The sequence below is a fragment of the Cotesia glomerata genome, linkage group LG7, assembly GCF_020080835.1.
Source record: "Cotesia glomerata isolate CgM1 linkage group LG7, MPM_Cglom_v2.3, whole genome shotgun sequence".
Lineage (NCBI taxonomy): Eukaryota > Metazoa > Arthropoda > Insecta > Hymenoptera > Braconidae > Cotesia > Cotesia glomerata.
In genome coordinates, this window is record NC_058164.1 from 6,680,873 (window position 1) to 6,700,162 (window position 19,290).

General features: G+C 29.0%; 1 protein-coding gene across 2 annotated transcripts in view; it reads right to left on the bottom strand.

The window, feature by feature from the left end:
* Positions 1-21: 21 nt before the first annotated feature.
* LOC123269369 (mitochondrial import inner membrane translocase subunit TIM50-C-like) overlaps positions 22-19,290 on the bottom strand; it is a 54,902-nt gene continuing 35,633 nt past the window's right edge. The window contains exons 1-8 of one of the 2 annotated variants that reach the window (XM_044735002.1): positions 2,521-2,735; positions 1,957-2,303; positions 1,693-1,803; positions 1,439-1,543; positions 1,231-1,359; positions 1,014-1,137; positions 841-944; positions 22-214 (exon numbers count right to left, since the gene is read on the bottom strand). In XM_044735002.1, the coding sequence (XP_044590937.1) occupies positions 116-214; positions 841-944; positions 1,014-1,137; positions 1,231-1,359; positions 1,439-1,543; positions 1,693-1,803; positions 1,957-2,303; positions 2,521-2,662 (1,161 nt within the window). In that variant the 5' untranslated portion in view covers positions 2,663-2,735 and the 3' untranslated portion in view covers positions 22-115. Of the gene's footprint in view, positions 215-840; positions 945-1,013; positions 1,138-1,230; positions 1,360-1,438; positions 1,544-1,692; positions 1,804-1,956; positions 2,304-2,520; positions 2,736-19,290 lie in introns of those variants that run through there. The other variant, XM_044735003.1, reaches the window with a different exon arrangement.

Here is a 19,290-nt window from a genome sequence, read left to right on the forward strand (position 1 = left end):
AATTTAACTTAAAGCAGATTTAAAGTCAAAAGAAAATAAAAATTTTATTTCATCATTTAATTATTCATTAACTTAAAAAAAAAAAAAAAATTAAAAATTATTTTCAACTTAACATTTATGATAAAGGTTTATTGAAACCCGGTGACCACCTTGATATTAAACTTTTACTGCTCTCTGATTTTTTTTTCATTATTTCTTCTTCTTCCATTTTTTTCTAAACACAAAAATAAAAAAATTAATTATTATTTCGAAGTAAAATAATTAATTGAATTAAAATAAGGAGACACTCTAGAATGAGCTTATATTGTTAAAAATATGATCAATGGACAAAATACAAAATCTGTCCTTAATTATTAAGATTTTTTAAGATATAAGCTCATCCTGACGTTACGCTCATCGAGACCTTTCATTTGAGTACCCACATGCATTTTGATATATTTTTCATATATACATATATATAATATACATAAATATATGAAAAATTGATGTGGGTACTCAAATGAAAGGTCTTGATGAGTGTAACATCAGGATGAGCTTATATCTTTAAAAATGTCAATAGTTCACAAGATACAAGGTCATTTCTTAATTATTGACATTTTTAAAGATATAAGCTCACCCTGATGTTACACTCGTCGAGACCTTTCATTTGAATACCCACACGATTTTTTTCATATATTTTATATATATGATATTTCTCATATTTGTGGAATATATAAAATATATAAAAAAAATCGTGTGGGTATTCAAATGAAAGGTCTCGACGAGTGTAACTCCAGGATGAGCTTATATCGTTAAAAATATCATCAGTAGACAAAATCTTAAATAATTAAATAATATTACCATTAAATTTTGCTGGTTTATAGTAAATGCTGCTACAGGATCGTCGTATTGTTGATAATGCACCAGAACGTCGCGTACATCGGCAATATCCAGACTTCCCACAGCTAGGAAAATATTTTATATTATTAATAATTTATAAAAAAATATTATTAAATATAATATAAAATATTTACTCTTTAAAAACGACGCTAAATAAAACAATGTTGTGTCATCATCGTTGCCGTCCCACCGAGGTATTTTGAAGAGATTGTCTGGGTGAAGCTTTACGTTGCTAGGGTTCCAGTCCACTACAATAATCTGATAAATTTAAATTAATTAATTTATAATTTTTTAAAAATTATTCAAATCAATAATTTGAAATATAATCTCCATAAAAATACAAATCCTCACTTTCTTGAGATCCCTGTTAAGAGCATCCAAATCTTTGACGTGACAACCATCAATAAAGCGCGTCGCTTCTCTCATTAATTTATGTGCAACTCCTTTGGGGTCTAGTGATGCTAAAACCGGCGCTATCGTCTAGATTAATAAATAATATAATTTATTAATTAGAAACTAGTTGTGTAATATTAACAAGTGTTTTAAATAAAGTCAATACCGTTTGTGGTTGAGACGTATAAATAACCAGTTCAAAATACTGCGACAAATTGTCTAAAAATAAGTCTAGTCCAGGACGTTTTTTAAACCTCCAACCGGTTTCATACTAAAATAAATAAATTATACCATTAATTATTTTTTATTAATGACAAACTTTGTTGTCAATAAACATTAATTTAGCAGATTTTTTAACAATTTTTTAAATAACTGCTAACTGTAATGTCATTGATTACAATAAATAATTTAGAATATTACCGTCCATTCCGGGTGAATTAACACGTCGTTCAATTCTAGCACTACAACAATTGGCTGAAATGGGTATGGATTGTCTGGTAACAATTTGTCGCTCATAGGATTTTGAATTACCTGAAAAATTACTCAATTTATATATTAAAATTTATAACGTTGATGTTAACGAAAATTTATTTAAAAAATTCTACTTTTAAAAGCTCATTTTTTTTTTAATAAAAAAAATCGACAGATATCTACTGATTTTAATTTCGAGTATTGATGACTTACCTCAGTATAATATTGTAGTCTTTTAAGAACACGGTTCATAGTTCTTGGAATAAAAGACATGTGAGAGTACTCATCCTCGATAATGTTGCCCAGTTCATCACGCTGAGGTAGAGACGTTTCGTAAATAAAGAACCCACCTCCGATTCCAAAGCTCAGTCCCATCGCAACTAAACTCCACTTTGTGTACTTCCAGGAGTTTTCTCGCCGACGCAGCTCTTCTTCATCAACGCCCATATTATCGTGAGACGAGCCTGAACCCTGGTGCCCATCTTGCTTGTCCTTTAAAATTGGGTCTAGGGGAGATTTTGAGCCGGACAATACGGAGGTAGTCACTTCGGCCCGGTCAGCTGTTAAATAATAAATAATAATTAATTATAAATTTATTAACATATATTTATTACAGACAATTTTTGAAGAATATTTTTTAGTTCTAATTTAACAATTAAAAAATTAAAATCGTCGGCTAAGTTTACTATTATTTTAATTGACAATTAATGTTTGTGTAATAATTTTTTGATGATGCAAAATTGCTCTAGAAGCACGTGTCACTGAAAAAAAACTTACTTTGCTTATGAAATTCACATTTCTGAATCGATGGGAGTATATTTATTCGTGCGCCGGATTTACGAAGTGTCAAATAATTAGCTGTCAAATTAGAATTGTATAACTTGCAAAAAATTCGGTAATTTCTAGTTGCGAATGCCATTGCGTTTACTGGAATTTCTTGTTATTTTGATTTTTTGGTTATGCACTGTTCGGTATTATATATTTTTTATAATGTGAAAAAGTCTAGAAAGTACTGAGTTAAGTTTTCGATTGTTGGTAACAATAATATCTATTGTATCTGGACATACAATGCATTTAATTTTTACAGTTGGTAAGATGAATTTTTTTTATGAAAGTCAATAAATTATAATAATAAAATTTATTTTTCTAATTAATTTTTAGAAAAATTAAAAAAATTGATGAATATCAAACTTTTACAATTTTTTTTTTTTTCTATTTAATTGCAAAATTTATTTAAAACACAATTTATATAAATAAAATTCCTCAAAAAAAATGATTAAAAATTTTAAGTTTTGATTTTTTAATCAAATAAATTTTAAATAATAAATAAATATTCTTATTTATAAAAATAAAATTTAATATTTCTTCTTAAATAAAATCTTCTCATTAAAGTTCATTTTTTCTAAATCAAAAATTAAAAAGTAAATTTTTAATTCAATAAAATAAATAATGTAAAAATTGAAGAATTAGAGCGAAAAATTTAAAATAAATTGCAAAATAAATATTTACCTAAACAAGTTACAAGTTACTAAAATATTGTTTATAGTTTTTATCAGAGAGTTTATCACAGGAGTAAAGAGTAGAGTAAAGAGAGCAAAGTGCGGGCAGAAGTTGGTAGAGAAAATTTACCTCGGAAACCTGTAAGCAAATTCATTTGACGAACGAATACATTTGAAACACCCTGTGCTTGAATCATGTGCAGGCTCGAAGGGGATGATGTAGACTGGCCGGGTGGGTGGCTGGTTGGTTGGTTAGACAGTTGGAAATGTCAGAGAGGGTAGCTTTAACTCGCGACGAGTAGGGTCATCGGTGGAGTTCAGAGTAAATTGCGTTGAATTTAATTAAATTGATTCCAATGATTTTTAAATACATACCCTCTGTCCTCTTTTATTTTATTGTACTTTTTTAATGGAATTTTTTTAATTACACTACACAAATAAAAAAATTTAATCAAATTTCACGGATTTCCCAGACATCCAGACAGACACCGACACCAATTGACATCCATCCCCGTTTCAATTTTCGTCACGACATGAATAAATTATTTTACCTTGTTTCGTTCCTCTTTTTGCATTATTTCGATTTTTATAGATTCTATGCACAATACAATCCACAGAAATTATATTTTATTATCAAATAAAAATAAGTAACTGCAGTCCGAAAAATCAAGGACAACTTGTCTGTTTTTTTTTTTTTACTGTAATATAATGGACAACCGATTTTATTTGTCAATGTAGCGATAGTGATGTATAAATTCATTGACCGACGTTTATTTATTTTTCAGGACTCAGTTTAAAGTTTATCGATCCCGCTCAGTCATATTGATTGAATAAACCATTTATTTTTATTCTCATTGTTAATTGAAAGTTATTAAAAAACTGATTGCACTGCAATATATCGAAATTTGTTCAATTAATTTTAACTAAGTTTTTCTTTATAAATTTCTTAATTATTGAAGCTTACTTTAAATATTCTTTTAATTTTTAATAAATATTCATTTTATATTTTTTATATCCATAAAACTTAATTAAAGAATACACGAATAAATTTGAATTAATTAGGTAATTTAATTTTATTTTATTTCAATTCATTAATAATAAATATTTTTTATCAGTGCGCATTTTATTTAAAATTTTTCTTTACTCTTAAATTTAAATATTTAAAAAATTTTGATTTTAAGAAAATATAAATTTGTTAAAATTAAATTAAAAATAGTTTATTAAAAATAAAATTTTATGTCAATAAAATTAATAAAACTACTTAAAAAAAAAAAAAAATAAAGATCTTAACTGTTAAATAAATAAATTTGTCTATATTTAATAATTTTTTTTATCAAAAAATTTGTCTTAAAGCATAATAAAGATTTATTACTCGCTAATATTTTTAATATAAAATTTTCATCAATGAACGTTTGAATTCTCTCACAACTTTAAACTATAAAAGTCATTGAAGTATTTATCGAGTTGGGTCAAGGATAAAATATTAATCTCCCTAAAATCTCCAAATAATTTAGCTTCGCATAAAAACGGAATATTAACTGATTAAATAATCAAGGCTACTTTACGAGTGTCAGTAATTAGAGCAGAATATCAATAATTAGCTCAATTCTTCTGACAGGATGTCAATAATTCAGAATGGATTCCATATTCAGCTCAAATAATTGTTAACTTCCAAAGTAATTTACATTACGAGCAGAGGTGATATTAACTGACGTAGGATCTCTTCAATGCTGGCTTAAATTTAATCGTTGATCGTAACAATTAACCCGGCAATTATCGGTGCATTATATTAAAAAAGAACAATTTTTTTCGGTGAGTCATTTCGCCCGATAAGCTCCAAGTAAAATAATATTATTAATAACAGTAGTGGTGGAAGCACAGGTTGATAAAAAACAAAATAAAGTAGATGTTAGTTGCATCAGTCGTATAATCGAAATATCGCGTGTAAAACGTTGGTTCAAGCTAATTCCATTACCAGAGGGAATAATTTATGGAGACTATTTATGTAGTGCACCGGTACAATACACACCAGCCCTTAACTCACAACACAATAGTACACTACTTTTTTTATCCATTAAATAATCTAACACTGCGTTTGTCACGTGTGGCTTGCACGTTAACAAATATCTTTTATAAATACATGCATGTATTATTGTACTTAGTATACAAATATATATTAATATTAATATAAATAACAAATGTATATTTTGTAGGAATAAATACATTTAAAAAGTTACACAAAGTTTTGTTACAACAAAATAAATACAATAACACGGTAAAGATAAATGACGTCAAGTGTACAAATGTAATTTCGTTTGCGTGGTAATGTATTTGCTTTTTTATGTATTGCGCTGCTGTGCTATACACTATCAACATTGTATGCTGGATTACACACAAGCACACATCAGTAGGTAGAGGAGCATGAACCTGTACCGTGCATAAACATGAACACACGCGTATTCACCGAGATATAAAATTAGTTAGTAGCCAACTGCTAACAAACACGTTATGACACGTGGAAACATGATTAATTATTTAAAAATTCTCTCGACGGTAAACATGACGAATTGGTAAAAAATAATTACCCGCCAGCTAGATTCTACTTTCAGACATTGGACATTATTATTAACTGCATTGTGAGAGCTAGTCCAGCTATTTATGTTTTTTTTTTTTTTTTTATAAGTTACTCTTAGGTATTATGAGGACGCTTGTTTTAGGGTCATTGCTTTTGTTGACGTGTCTCGAGTCATTTTTATAAGAAAAAAATTCTATTAGTAACTAATCGGCGGCCTGATTTAAAAAAGAGTAATTGATATTTTTTTTTATATGCACGGAAAATAAATTAATTAAGAAATTTTTTAATAAAAAACTTTGCTGTCACTATGTGACTGCCGTGACTTGTGAACTATAAGTAAATAAAACTTTGCTTTATTAAATAATGACTTTTTGTGAAATTGCACTGTACTTTTTTAAATATTGACGTTTTTAAAGATATAAGCTCATCCTGACGTTACACTCATCAAGAGCTTTCAGTTGAGTACCCACATGCATTTTTGATATATTTTTCATATATACATATATATATATATATATATATATATATATATAGCATATATATATATATATATATATATAATATATATTTTAGAGATATAAGCTCATCCCGATGTTATACTCATCAAGAGCTTTCATTTGAGTACCCACATGGATTTTTGATATATTTTTCATATATACATATATATAACATATATTTTAAAGATATAAGCTCATCCCGATGTTATACTCATCAAGAGCTTTCATTTGAATACCCACATGCGTTTTTGATATATTTTTCATATATACATATATATGATATATATAAATATATAAAATTGATGTGGGTACTCAAATAAACGGTCTTGATGAGGTAATGTCGGAATGAGCTTATATCTTTAAAAATGTCAGTAGTTCACAAGATACAAGGTCATTTCTTAATTATTGATATTTTAAAGATATAAGCTCATCCCGATGTTACACTCATCAAGAGCTTTCATTTGAGTATCCACATGCGTTTTTGATATATTTTTCATATATACATATATATTTTAAAGATATAAGCTCATCCCGATGTTATACTCATCAAGAGCTTTCATTTGAGTACCCACATGCATTTTTGATATATTTTTCATATATACATATATATAACATATATTTTAAAGATATAAGCTCATCCCGATGTTATACTCATCAAGAGCTTTCATTTGAGTACCCACATGCGTTTTTGATATATTTTTCATATATACATATATATGATATATATAAATATAGCAAAATTGATGTGGGTACTCAATAATGGTCTTGATGAGTGTAATGTCGGAATGAGCTTATATCTTTAAAAATGTCAGTAGTTCACAAGATACAAGGTCATTTCTTAATTATTGATATTTTAAAGATATAAGCTCATCCCGATGTTACACTCATCAAGAGCTTTCATTTGAGTATCCACATGCGTTTTTGATATATTTTTCATATATACATATATATTTTAAAGATATAAGCTCATCCCGATGTTATACTCATCAAGAGCTTTCATTTGAGTACCCACATGCATTTTTGATATATTTTTCATATATACATATATATAACATATATTTTAAAGATATAAGCTCATCCCGATGTTATACTCATCAAGAGCTTTCATTTGAATACCCACATGCGTTTTTGATATATTTTTCATATATACATATATATGATATATATAAATATATAAAAAATTGATGTGGGTACTCAAATAAACGGTCTTGATGAGTGTAATGTCGGAATGAGCTTATATCTTTAAAAATGTCAGTAGTTCACAAGATACAAGGTCATTTCTTAATTATTGATATTTTAAAGATATAAGCTCATCCCGATGTTACACTCATCAAGAGCTTTCATTTGAGTATCCACATGCGTTTTTGATATATTTTTCATATATACATATATATTTTAAAGATATAAGCTCATCCCGATGTTATACTCATCAAGAGCTTTCATTTGAGTACCCACATGCATTTTTGATATATTTTTCATATATACATATATATAACATATATTTTAAAGATATAAGCTCATCCCGATGTTATACTCATCAAGAGCTTTCATTTGAGTACCCACATGCGTTTTTGATATATTTTTCATATATACATATATATGATATATATAAATATATAAAAAATTGATGTGGGTACTCAAATAAACGGTCTTGATGAGTGTAATGTCGGAATGAGCTTATATCTTTAAAAATGTCAGTAGTTCACAAGATACAAGGTCATTTCTTAATTATTGATATTTTAAAGATATAAGCTCATCCCGATGTTACACTCATCAAGAGCTTTCATTTGAGTATCCACATGCGTTTTTGATATATTTTTCATATATACATATATATTTTAAAGATATAAGCTCATCCCGATGTTATACTCATCAAGAGCTTTCATTTGAGTACCCACATGCATTTTTGATATATTTTTCATATATACATATATATAACATATATTTTAAAGATATAAGCTCATCCCGATGTTATACTCATCAAGAGCTTTCATTTGAGTACCCACATGCGTTTTTGATATATTTTTCATATATACATATATATGATATATATAAATACTAGCGAACCCAGTCCGCTTCGCCGGGCTAAAGCTTAGTGTATTGAACAAAGTACATATTTTAATATATTGTAAATAATTAATTCTATTCTCGCAATATGTCAACCATCATTCATCTTCGAGTTCATTTTCTTCAAGCTCTCTCTCTCTAGCGGGTGAAAAATTTTAAATAAACTCATAAACATATCAGTTAGTGTAGCATCCACTTTGTGATCTATACAAAAAAATATCGGGCTCATCGCAACATCGGCGATCAAAGTACGATGCAAGGCTTGAGCATTGTAAATGTGGATAACCTGAAAATCGTATCAATTAAGAAAAAGAAGAGATAATCAATTTTAAATTGTTGTTATTGATTGCAAATTTGTATTTTCTATAGTTATAATTATGACTTTATATGTAATACATCGAATTCACTTATATTCTACCCGACGTTCATAAAAGTTTAGAATGAACAGCTCAGAATACTCCTTTAACATCATCAAGTAGTTCACATTATTTTTCTCGACGGTAAACATAATAGTATATTACACACCTAGGGAAGTAAAGTAAGAAATGTCTCAGATCACATGTAATTGTTGGCCGAGGCGAAGCCGAGGTCAACAAACATGTGATCTGAGGCTTTCTTATTTACTTCCCGAGGAGTGTATACTATTTTTTTGTCCGACGAAGGCGGAAAGCGGCAATTTAGTTTAGCGCAGCGGGACGAAAGTTGCCACTTTCCGCCCGGAGGGCAAAAAAATAATTCGTGTTCTCGGATGTTCTGAAGCCAATTATATTTGAAATTACTCCAGCAAATCTTGTTCAGGTTTAAAAAAAAATTATGTTTAGTTTTGACAGACAAATATTGATGTTAAATAACGAATGATATATTTAAAGTGAGCTGATTTGTTTTTTAAATAAATTATATGTTTTGTTTATAAATGAAGATTAGTTATATCTCTTATTTTCTTATTTAAAATAAGTTGTAAAATATCTCACTGAATTTAATGAGAAAACATTTTATTGCCTTCATTGACGCATATAAAATTTTAAATCAGTTGATCGCTATAGAACTTAATGCATTGAAGCGCTATCTGATGGTAATATTTAATGACATGGACATCATATTTAATTTCTCCGTGGAAAAATACATGGTCATACCAATTTTTATGACAATCGGTTGAACGGGGCGGAAGTCGATACTTGACAGCGCCGCCTGGTGGCGAGTTACATCAATGGGCATAGCATATTCGTTTTCTCCGTCGAAAAATACATGGTCGTACCAATTTTTATGACAATCGGTTGAACGGGGCGGAAGTCGATACTTTACAGCGCTGCCTGGTGGCGAGTTACATCAATGGGCATAGCATATAAACCTTCTCCGTAAAAAAATACATAATTATACCAATTTTCATAATGATCAGTCAAATAGTTTCCGAGTTTATCTATGTCATATATACAAACATCCTCTTTTATATATATAGATTATAAGTTATTTTTTATTTTATTGCTTTATTTTTATTTTCAATAACAAATGATATATTTGAAGTTAGCTGATTTGATTTTTAAATAAATTATATTTTTTTGTTTACAAATGAAGGTTAGTTATTTCTTTTATTTTCTTATTTAATATAAGTTGTAAAATAACTCATTGAATTTAATGAGAAAACATTTTATTGCATTCATTGCCGCATATAAAATTTTAAATCAGTTGATCGCTATAGAACTTAATGCATTGAAGCGCTATATGATGGTGATATTTAATAACATGGACATCATATTTACTTTCTCTGCGGTAAAATACATGGTCATGCCAATTTTTATGACAATCGGTTGAACGGGGCGGAAGTCGATACTTGACAGCGCCGCCTGGTGGCGAGTTACATCAATGGACATAGCATGTTCGTTTTCTTCATAGAAAAATACATGGTCATGCCAATTTTTATGACAATCGGTTGAACGGGGCGGAAGTCGATACTTGACAGCGCCGCCTGGTGGCGAGTTACATCAATGGACATAGCATGTTCGTTTTCTTCATAGAAAAATACATGGTCATGCCAATTTTTATGACAATCGGTTGAACGGGGCGGAAGTCGATACTTGACAGCGCCGCCTGGTGGCGAGTTACATCAATGGGCATAGCATATAAACCTTCTCCGTGATAAAATACATAAGCATACCAATTTTCATAATGATCGGTCAAATAGTTTCTGAGTTTATCGATGACATATATACAAACATCCTCTTTTATATATATAGATATAAAAAATTGATGTGGGTACTCAAATAAACGGTCTTGATGAGTGTAATGTCGGAATGAGCTTATATCTTTAAAAATGTCAGTAGTTCACAAGATACAAGGTCATTTCTTAATTATTGATATTTTAAAGATATAAGCTCATCCCGATGTTACACTCATCAAGAGCTTTCATTTGAGTTCCCACATGTATTTTGATATATTTTTCATGTATACACATATATAATATATATAAATATATGAAAAATTGATATGGGTACTCAAATGAAAGGTCTTGATGAGTGTAATGTCGGGGTGAGCTTATATCTTTAAAAATGTCAATACTTCACAAGATATAAGGTCATTTCTTAATTATCTATTTAGAGATAGAGTATTTTCAGATGCAGCCTGAATACTCGTCATAATAAATTGACTATTGATGAGAATGATATGAAACCTTGAAAAGGCACAAGTCCAGGTCAATACCTTTCTAATGATACCAAATTTAACCATAAAAACCCATTTTATCATAATAAATACACTTGCCACAAAATTTTGCTTATTCTCTTTTTATTTTATTTTATTTGTATTTTTCCATTACATAAACCCAACAGCCAAAAGGGCCAATAACAGGGTTACTTAATTTTTACAAAGTTGAAGATTTTGACATTGTAGCAATCTTAAGATAGTGTAAGGCTCTATATAAACTAAAACTTAATAATAGAATGTTTAATGTATTTATTTACATATAGTTTAGTAACTAATGTAGTAAAAAGAAAGAGAAAAAAAAAGAAAAAATAGAAAAAATAGAAATGATACAAGTTTACATATGCAGAGTTACATTTTCAGCTCCTATTGTTGTTAGCCAGGACCAAGTATACCTATATTAGTTATATTATGAGGAGTTAAGTATCGGTATCACGCAATTTCGGAATTATTGACGCAAGAGTACTAGGAGTGAGCGGTTGATTGTATCCGAAAAGATCAAGTTCAAGATCCTCATCATTATTATTGGCAACGACGAAATTACAAATTGCTGAGAGTCTATATATACAATGGAGATGCCTGTGCCAAAGTCGATCTCACTAGAGGAAGATGGAAGAGATTCGAGGATCTGAGGTTACGCGATGGGAGTTTAATAGGGAGCAAGGAGAGGAAATTTGGGCTGTGAATAAAACTCCTACAAACACCCATAATAAATAATACCGCCGCACATTTTCTTCTCTCTTCGAGAATCAGCATATTAGTGCTCCTACATAAATCGAGATAATCGGTTCCACGAACCGGATAGTCACCAGTTTTTCTTGTAGACAAGATATTTAATGAATTTACGTTGTATTATTTCGAGGCTCTGTATATGCTTTTTATAGGTCGGTGACCAGATAACCGACGCATACTCTAACTTAGGTCGAACGAGGGCTGAATCTTAATAATATAGATTTTTTCAATAAAACATTTTTTTTTTAAGCAAATGTAAGTGATAAAAATACAAATAAAAAAAAAAGGTTTTAAAATTTCAAAATTTCGTGTATTTAAAATAAGCCAGTAAATTTATTTAACGTCTCTATTTTTATTTATCATTTCTTCCCGGTAATTAAGTCACCGGGGAGTAAGAGAAGAAAAATAGGACAAGCAATGAAAGAATAAAAAAAAAGTAGACAAGTAAAAATAAGAACTAAAGTAAAAGGTTGGTCTGTTGTAGTTGTTCTGTCCTTAGGGTTTACCACCGTCGAAACGACGGAGCATATAGAGAAGAGTAACCACTTGGTCGTAACGCGCAAATTAATGTCCTGCGTGTTTACGAGCGGGTTTGAAAAAGTCGTAGCTTAAAACTACTCTGAATTCTCTTCTCTAGTTTGTTGTCTGTAGTGTTACGTGTAGTAGCCGATACAAGCTTTGATGCCCCGGTTTAGTTGCAGTATACGAGAGCAAAAGACGCTGAAATGAAGTTGAAGTGACCAGAAAGAGAAAAGAGCAGAAGAGCCCGGGCTTCCTGAGCCCTGAGCCCTGGGCTCTTGGTCGGGTCGTTGGTCGTCGCGTCTCTTGCATCGCATCGTTGCCGGGGGCTGACGTTCTCGAATAATGAACGAGCAAAGTACCGACGGGAACTCTGGTCCGAGCAGACTAGAGCGAGAGCCTCTACTCCAGATTGAGAGAACTAGTCCATCGATGTACATATATATGTATATATGTATTTGTATATTTATATATTTATATATACCCAGCATCCCAACGTGGGAAATCTGCGGAAGCTAGTACAGAGCGAAAGCATTTTTTAATGTTCGTTTTATCGCTGGTTGACGTACAACATTCAAAATAAAAGTATATGTCGAGCTTGTAAATTAATTTCGACATATATATAAGCTCATTGTTATTTCACTCTTTAATCTAATCGCGTTTGTTTCCGTCCCTCTGTTTTTATTTCGTCTCGCGGATGTATTTTTCTGGCGAATGAATTACCGGATTTTCGGTTAAATTTTAACCACTTCGAGAGATTGTTTTTTAATGAGCTTGTTTTGTTTAAAATTCAGCCTTTCTGTAAATAATCTGACCTCCTTTTCTGGTAATTTCAGTTAATTTTATACCAAAATTAGATTTAGATCGTCAAAGGTTTTATTATTACTGAGTTACGTGTATTTTTATAGAGTTTCTTTATTTTTTATTTATAATATGAGGTTGTTTGCAGACAGGATGAAAATTTATAGAGAGAATTAAGGGGTGAATATTTTGTCCTACATCAATGTTCTAGATAGAAAATTGTAAAAAAATCCTTGTCGAATTTTTTTTTTTAGTCACTTAAGGAAGTACGAGCGCTGGACGGGGTGGGGATAGGTATCGACTCTAGCGCGGTAAGGGGAGAGCAGTAACCATATGATTTTTCTCAATGTATAGATATACATTTAACATTGGCTAATGGCGGCATTTATTTTTCTTTTAATTAATACACTTTAATTAGTCGGGCAAGTGTAAATTTTTTTGAATAAAATTTATCACATATATATTTACTTTCATCCATAAGTTTTTTAAAAATATTCACCGACAGTTTTACGAGAAAAATACAGAAAGGTATCAATGCTTGAAGGTTACCCCATAAGACCAATGTTAAATTGCTCATCTTTAAAGTTAACTATTTATTTAAATAATCGGGCAATCTCTTTCAAATTTTCGGAATTTGTTTAGACATATATAAACTTGATATTAAAAAAAAATCCAGCCTTTTATCAAAAGTTGCCTTGGTGCTCGTACTTCCTTAAGATTTTAAGGTAATTATTTACAAGGGTCAAACGTATTTTTGGCTATATCTAGATGAAAAATTAACATTTTTTAATTTTTTTTATTCTGCTTGTTTTTACGGTGGATTTATGGTGGTGATATCGAAAATATCAAAAAATTAATATTTCGATAGCTTTTTTGCCTTCAAAAGTTGGAAAAAGTTTTATCTTTCATTTTTTTTGGATAAAACTTTTATTTTATCTTTTTTTTGATGTTTTGGATATATTTTTTTTTGAAAAGTACATAAAAAAACGAACAATTAAAAAAAAAACCTGAATATCACAATTTTTTAAAAAATTTATAAATTTTTTAAAATTGTGTTAATTAACTTTTTTTTTAAATTGTTCATTTTTTATGTATTTTTCAAAAAAAAAAAAATATATCAAAATTAAAAAAAAAAAAAATTCGTTCAAAAAAATGAAAATTAAAACGTTAGACCCCACTTGTAAATAATTACCGATTTTAAATTAGTTTTTAGGTTTTATAAAATTATTTAAAAATAATTTTTTTGGTTTAAAAATTTTTTTCAGTGTTAAAAATAAAAAATTTTAAACTTTGAAATAAATAAAAAGAGTTTTATTACCGAGCAGCCATCCATCAGCTGAATTTCTTATCTAAAAACTAGAACAAAAAAAAAGTTCTAATTAAGCAGATTAAACCTCATCATCGCAATAATAATAATGAAGCAATAATTACGCTTCTGATCGCTTGTAATGAGTTTAATTAGGTTCCGTATGCTTATATTATAGAACTAGGATTTAATATTAACAACTTGATGTATAATCTAACTTCTCTGTAGACACAGAGTCACTCATTATCATCATTATAACTATCATTAATACTCCAATTATATACCTCAATAATACGAAGACATTCTGTCTCTAATTAATACGTCCCAGAGCCCAGTTTACGGTTGAATCGCAATCCGTGAAAATAAACAAACACTCTGGTTAAAAATGAACCTCAATAAGAGATCGGTTTGATTAAACTATCGGTTAACTTTTTCTGGCCATTACTTAAAGGCATAACCGTACAAATTAGACGGGATAAGATAAATATTTTAAAATATATAAATGTATAAATATATTTAATAATGGAAGGTAAGGATGGATATTCACGGGAATGGTGAATGAAAATGTGCGTGCATACCTGCGGTCTGGTACCACCCAGGTGTTGCAAGTAAAGTGTCGGTACGTAACGCCTCAGTGCGTTTAGTTGCGACAGGACGATCTTGCCAGCCAAAGAGCGAGCGAATAAGCCAAACTCTCAGTCTTATTTCAAGTAAACTCTTTTTGCATCTTTTGTTATTCTTACATTGCAACGATTCTATCCCGCTTCATTCGAGGTAATTATGGTGGTGTGAACTCAATAAATATGTATATAAATACAAGTACAGACCTCACAAGTTTAGCTTTTATAAAAACCCATTTTTTATTATTCTATTTAGATTTTTTTTTTTTTTTTAAGAGAAAATGATCATTTAATCAATGATTTGCGGATTTATCATCAGACTTTCACCGATTGACGGCGAGATTAATAATTTATATTGATTAGTTAGAGATTATAAAATCACCGGAAACTCGCTTTTAATTATTTAACTATGACCCAGTCGCAGACTGTTAAATTTTTAGTCTTTTAATTCACGAATTTTAAATCAAAGATTTTATGAGAAATTTATATTATTATTATTTCACTATTAAAATATAATTTGATTAAATTTATTATTAAAATGTCACATTAAAATAATTTATTTATGAATAATAGTTGAAGTTATGACTCGGCTATTACAAATTATATCATAAGATCGTTATTTAGTATGTAGTCTAGTTTAACCCTCAAACTATTCTATCTTGTCGTGAGTAGAGCTCCCTTGATACATTATATAATAGTTTCAACGTGATTTTAACAATGTGTCCGAGAGTAATAAATATAGATTAAATTTAATAAATTATTTTACGTTGTGTATTTAATGACTTTTATTAATTTATATCATAAATTATAAACAGACAATAATCCTACGTGTCCTACATTACTGAAGTTAAAATTAAAATGAATTAACGCAATAATAATTCAAATTTATGCTATGTTGACAATAAGCCTTTCGTTAAAAATAAAAAAACTTTTTCTTCAGATAAATTTAATCTATATTATTAAAAGAATAAGCAAAATTTATCACCAATAGTCAATTTATGATAAGTATTTAGGCTGCGTTCGAAAATGCTCTATCTTTAGATACATAATTAAGAAATGACCTTGTATCTTGTGAACTATTGATATTTTTAAAGATATAAGCTCATCCCGATGTTACACTCATCAAGACCTTTCATTTGAATACCCACATGCATTTTTGATATATTTTTCATATATACATATATATAATATATATAAATATATGAAAAATACATAAAAAATGCATGTGGGTACTCAAATGAAAGCTCTTGATGAGTGTAACATCAGGATGAGCTTATATCTTTAAAATATATGTTATATATATATATATATATATATGTATATATGAAAAATATATCAAAAATGCATGTGGGTACTCAAATGAAAGCTCTTGATGAGTGTAACATCGGGATGAGCTTTTATCTTTAAAAATATCAACAGTTAAAAAAGTACAGTGCAATTTCACAAAAGTCATTATTTAATAAAATCTCAAATCTTTTATTTTTATTTTAACACAAAGTTTTTGAAGCTATACTAAATAATTGTTCAAGTACTGAAATTCTTGAAGGATTTTTTTAAATAATTAAAAAAATTAATTTTCTGTACGTGATACCGAATTTTTTTTTCTAATATATTTTATTGACACTCAGATTTGGCCACTTATAATGTGATTTACCTGTTAAAATTGTGATCAAATACAATATACTGTAAAATCTGTTTAAGTACTGGTTACTTTACCTTAATGAAGAATTAAAAATTGTTTTACAGTAGTTTTAAGTCAAGTTTTTCTTAAAAAAAAAGAAACTAATTAATTAACAATTGTTTGGAGAATAACAAGTTGTTTAAATGAGATTATTTTTCAAGAGACAATAAAGCTTGAGCAAAATAAAACAATAGTTTAATAGTCAAGTAATATTAGGTTGTTTTGCGTATTTAACTTTATTAAGTCTACTGTTTTGTTTTTAAATCCAATAAAACAAGACTAGCAAGAGAAGAGAGCTCGGTGCAATAATAGAGTATAAGTAAGTATAAGTACATACAATAAGTAGAGTCTAGTAGTGTAGTATAGCAGGTATGCTGTTAGGAGGAATGTTAATGGCGTCGCAGATGTTGGTGATATTAAACGCCTTCTGGCTGTGTTCATACAACACCCAACGAATTGGAGTAAAATCGTTTTCGTAACCCGCCAACCGTGCTCTTCACGGTGTCTTGAGTTCTTTGGAGCTTACAAACCATCTCACGGGAGCTTCACTAAGCCGTTTTAAAATAAAACGTGTGAAGAAGATGACGGAGAAGAGAGCAGAGGAGGAGGAAGAGGAGGACCGACAAGAAAGGAGTAAATAAAAATATAAATACCGTACCGAGATATAGACGCAGATCTTCATCACAATGATGAGAGCTTTCGTTAAAAGGTTCGACGTTCATTATCCCAGTCATGAGTTCGAATAAAAAAAGCTCCGATTCTCCCTGATTATCTCAACCGTGTGCATATTTTTAAAAAAGGAGGAAATCATTCACGTCTTTTCACTTCCTGAAAGCCACCGTTCTTCCCAAAGAGTTCCTTTAATCTCCATCCCGGCTAAAAGCGAGCTTCCAAGTCCTTCTGCTTTATAGTGAGAAAATTATCACCAATACCAGTTCAATCCTTTCATTTTTTTATGCATCGGCGGTTTTACTCACAAGATTGATTTATTTTTTTTTTCAATTTTTATTTAATTGTTAAATGTAAGGCTTCATCATCTTTTTAAATTTTTTATTTGTAATATTTACAAAACTATATTTTTTTTAAGACAGAAAATTGAAAAAATATTTATTTATTTCATTTTTCAAACATAAATTTATAAAGTAGTACCTTAATATTTTTTTTTAACTTCCCGCTAAGAAAATTGAAAATTTTTTGATATAAAAACACAACTTAAGCATAAAACAAATTTTATTTTAAGAAATTTTTTTTTTAATTAATTTTATTTTTGATAAATTTGTGAATTTTGACTCTGGGGTAATGAAATTATTTTTAAATATTTTTTTCTAAAAATAAATCAAAGAAAAAAAAATTTTTAGTATCATAAATTATTTAAAAAATTAATTCTTGCATTTAAAAAAGAAAAAATTGATCAATTTTTCGTTACATCATCATAATATTACTTTATTGCAGATATTTGGGCTTATTAGCGGCCTGAATAGTATTCTTAGCCAACAAGGGTAAAAAAAAAGCCCTATTGGAAAATTTTACGAGGTTCCATTGATATTTAACGACACCGTGGCTCAAGGTCTGCAATCTTGATATATTATTGCAGCGCACATAAGCGTATATAGGTATACTTAGCGCGAGCTTAGATTATAGATACGGGGGATAAAAAAATGTGTGTAATTTTTTATTTTATATGAAAGTACACGCTTAAAATAGTACTTATAACAAGGTATGTTCAGCTGTTACTGCCGGTGCTCGCAGCAATAATAATCCTTCGCGCGTAATGTAATATGCGTGCAGGCCATATCCAACGCGGCATATGGCTCAACATGCGGGCTCTTGGGAATATTGAGAGAACACTTTTGGCTAGAAAATAGTTAACTGTCTGACTAAACTTTAGATAAGTATATCTATACTCTTTATTGCATACTTATGAACAACTTTCTATACACCATTTATACAATGTATATGTATATATATTCTTCAGCAGAAAGTCTCGTTGAAATTACTTAAAAGTTTGATTTTCCCTGCACTCTACCGCCCAACTTTATATTTTTACCTTTTAATCAGCTACTAACTTATTAATAACACGTTAACTCGTTTAAATACTCTGTTGACAAGTCCATTATTATAGTCGGTAGTATTTGACACTTTGACGGGGTTGGATACAACTTTTCTTCATTAAAAGCTTGTTAGATTTTATTCAATAATATTTTTAAAATTTCAATCTTTTTAAATTTAGTTTTTGTAAAAAAATTAGTGTTAATTTTTTTTTAAATTAATAAATCAATTGTTGGATCAAAAATATAAAAATTTTAAGAGAAAAAAAATTATTATCAATTTTGAAGAATATTTTTCGATGTAAAATTTAACTGTAAATTTTAGATAAAAAAAATTAGACAACTTTTTAAAATTTAATATTATTAATTTCTAGGTTTATTTTTGGTCTATTTCATTAGACTATTTCATACAATTGATCTCAGTAACTTATTAAAGTAGAATTAAATTCTTGAATGTCGAAAACTTGCTGTCGAGTAAAGATTAACTGTCTGGTTAAATTAAGTAACA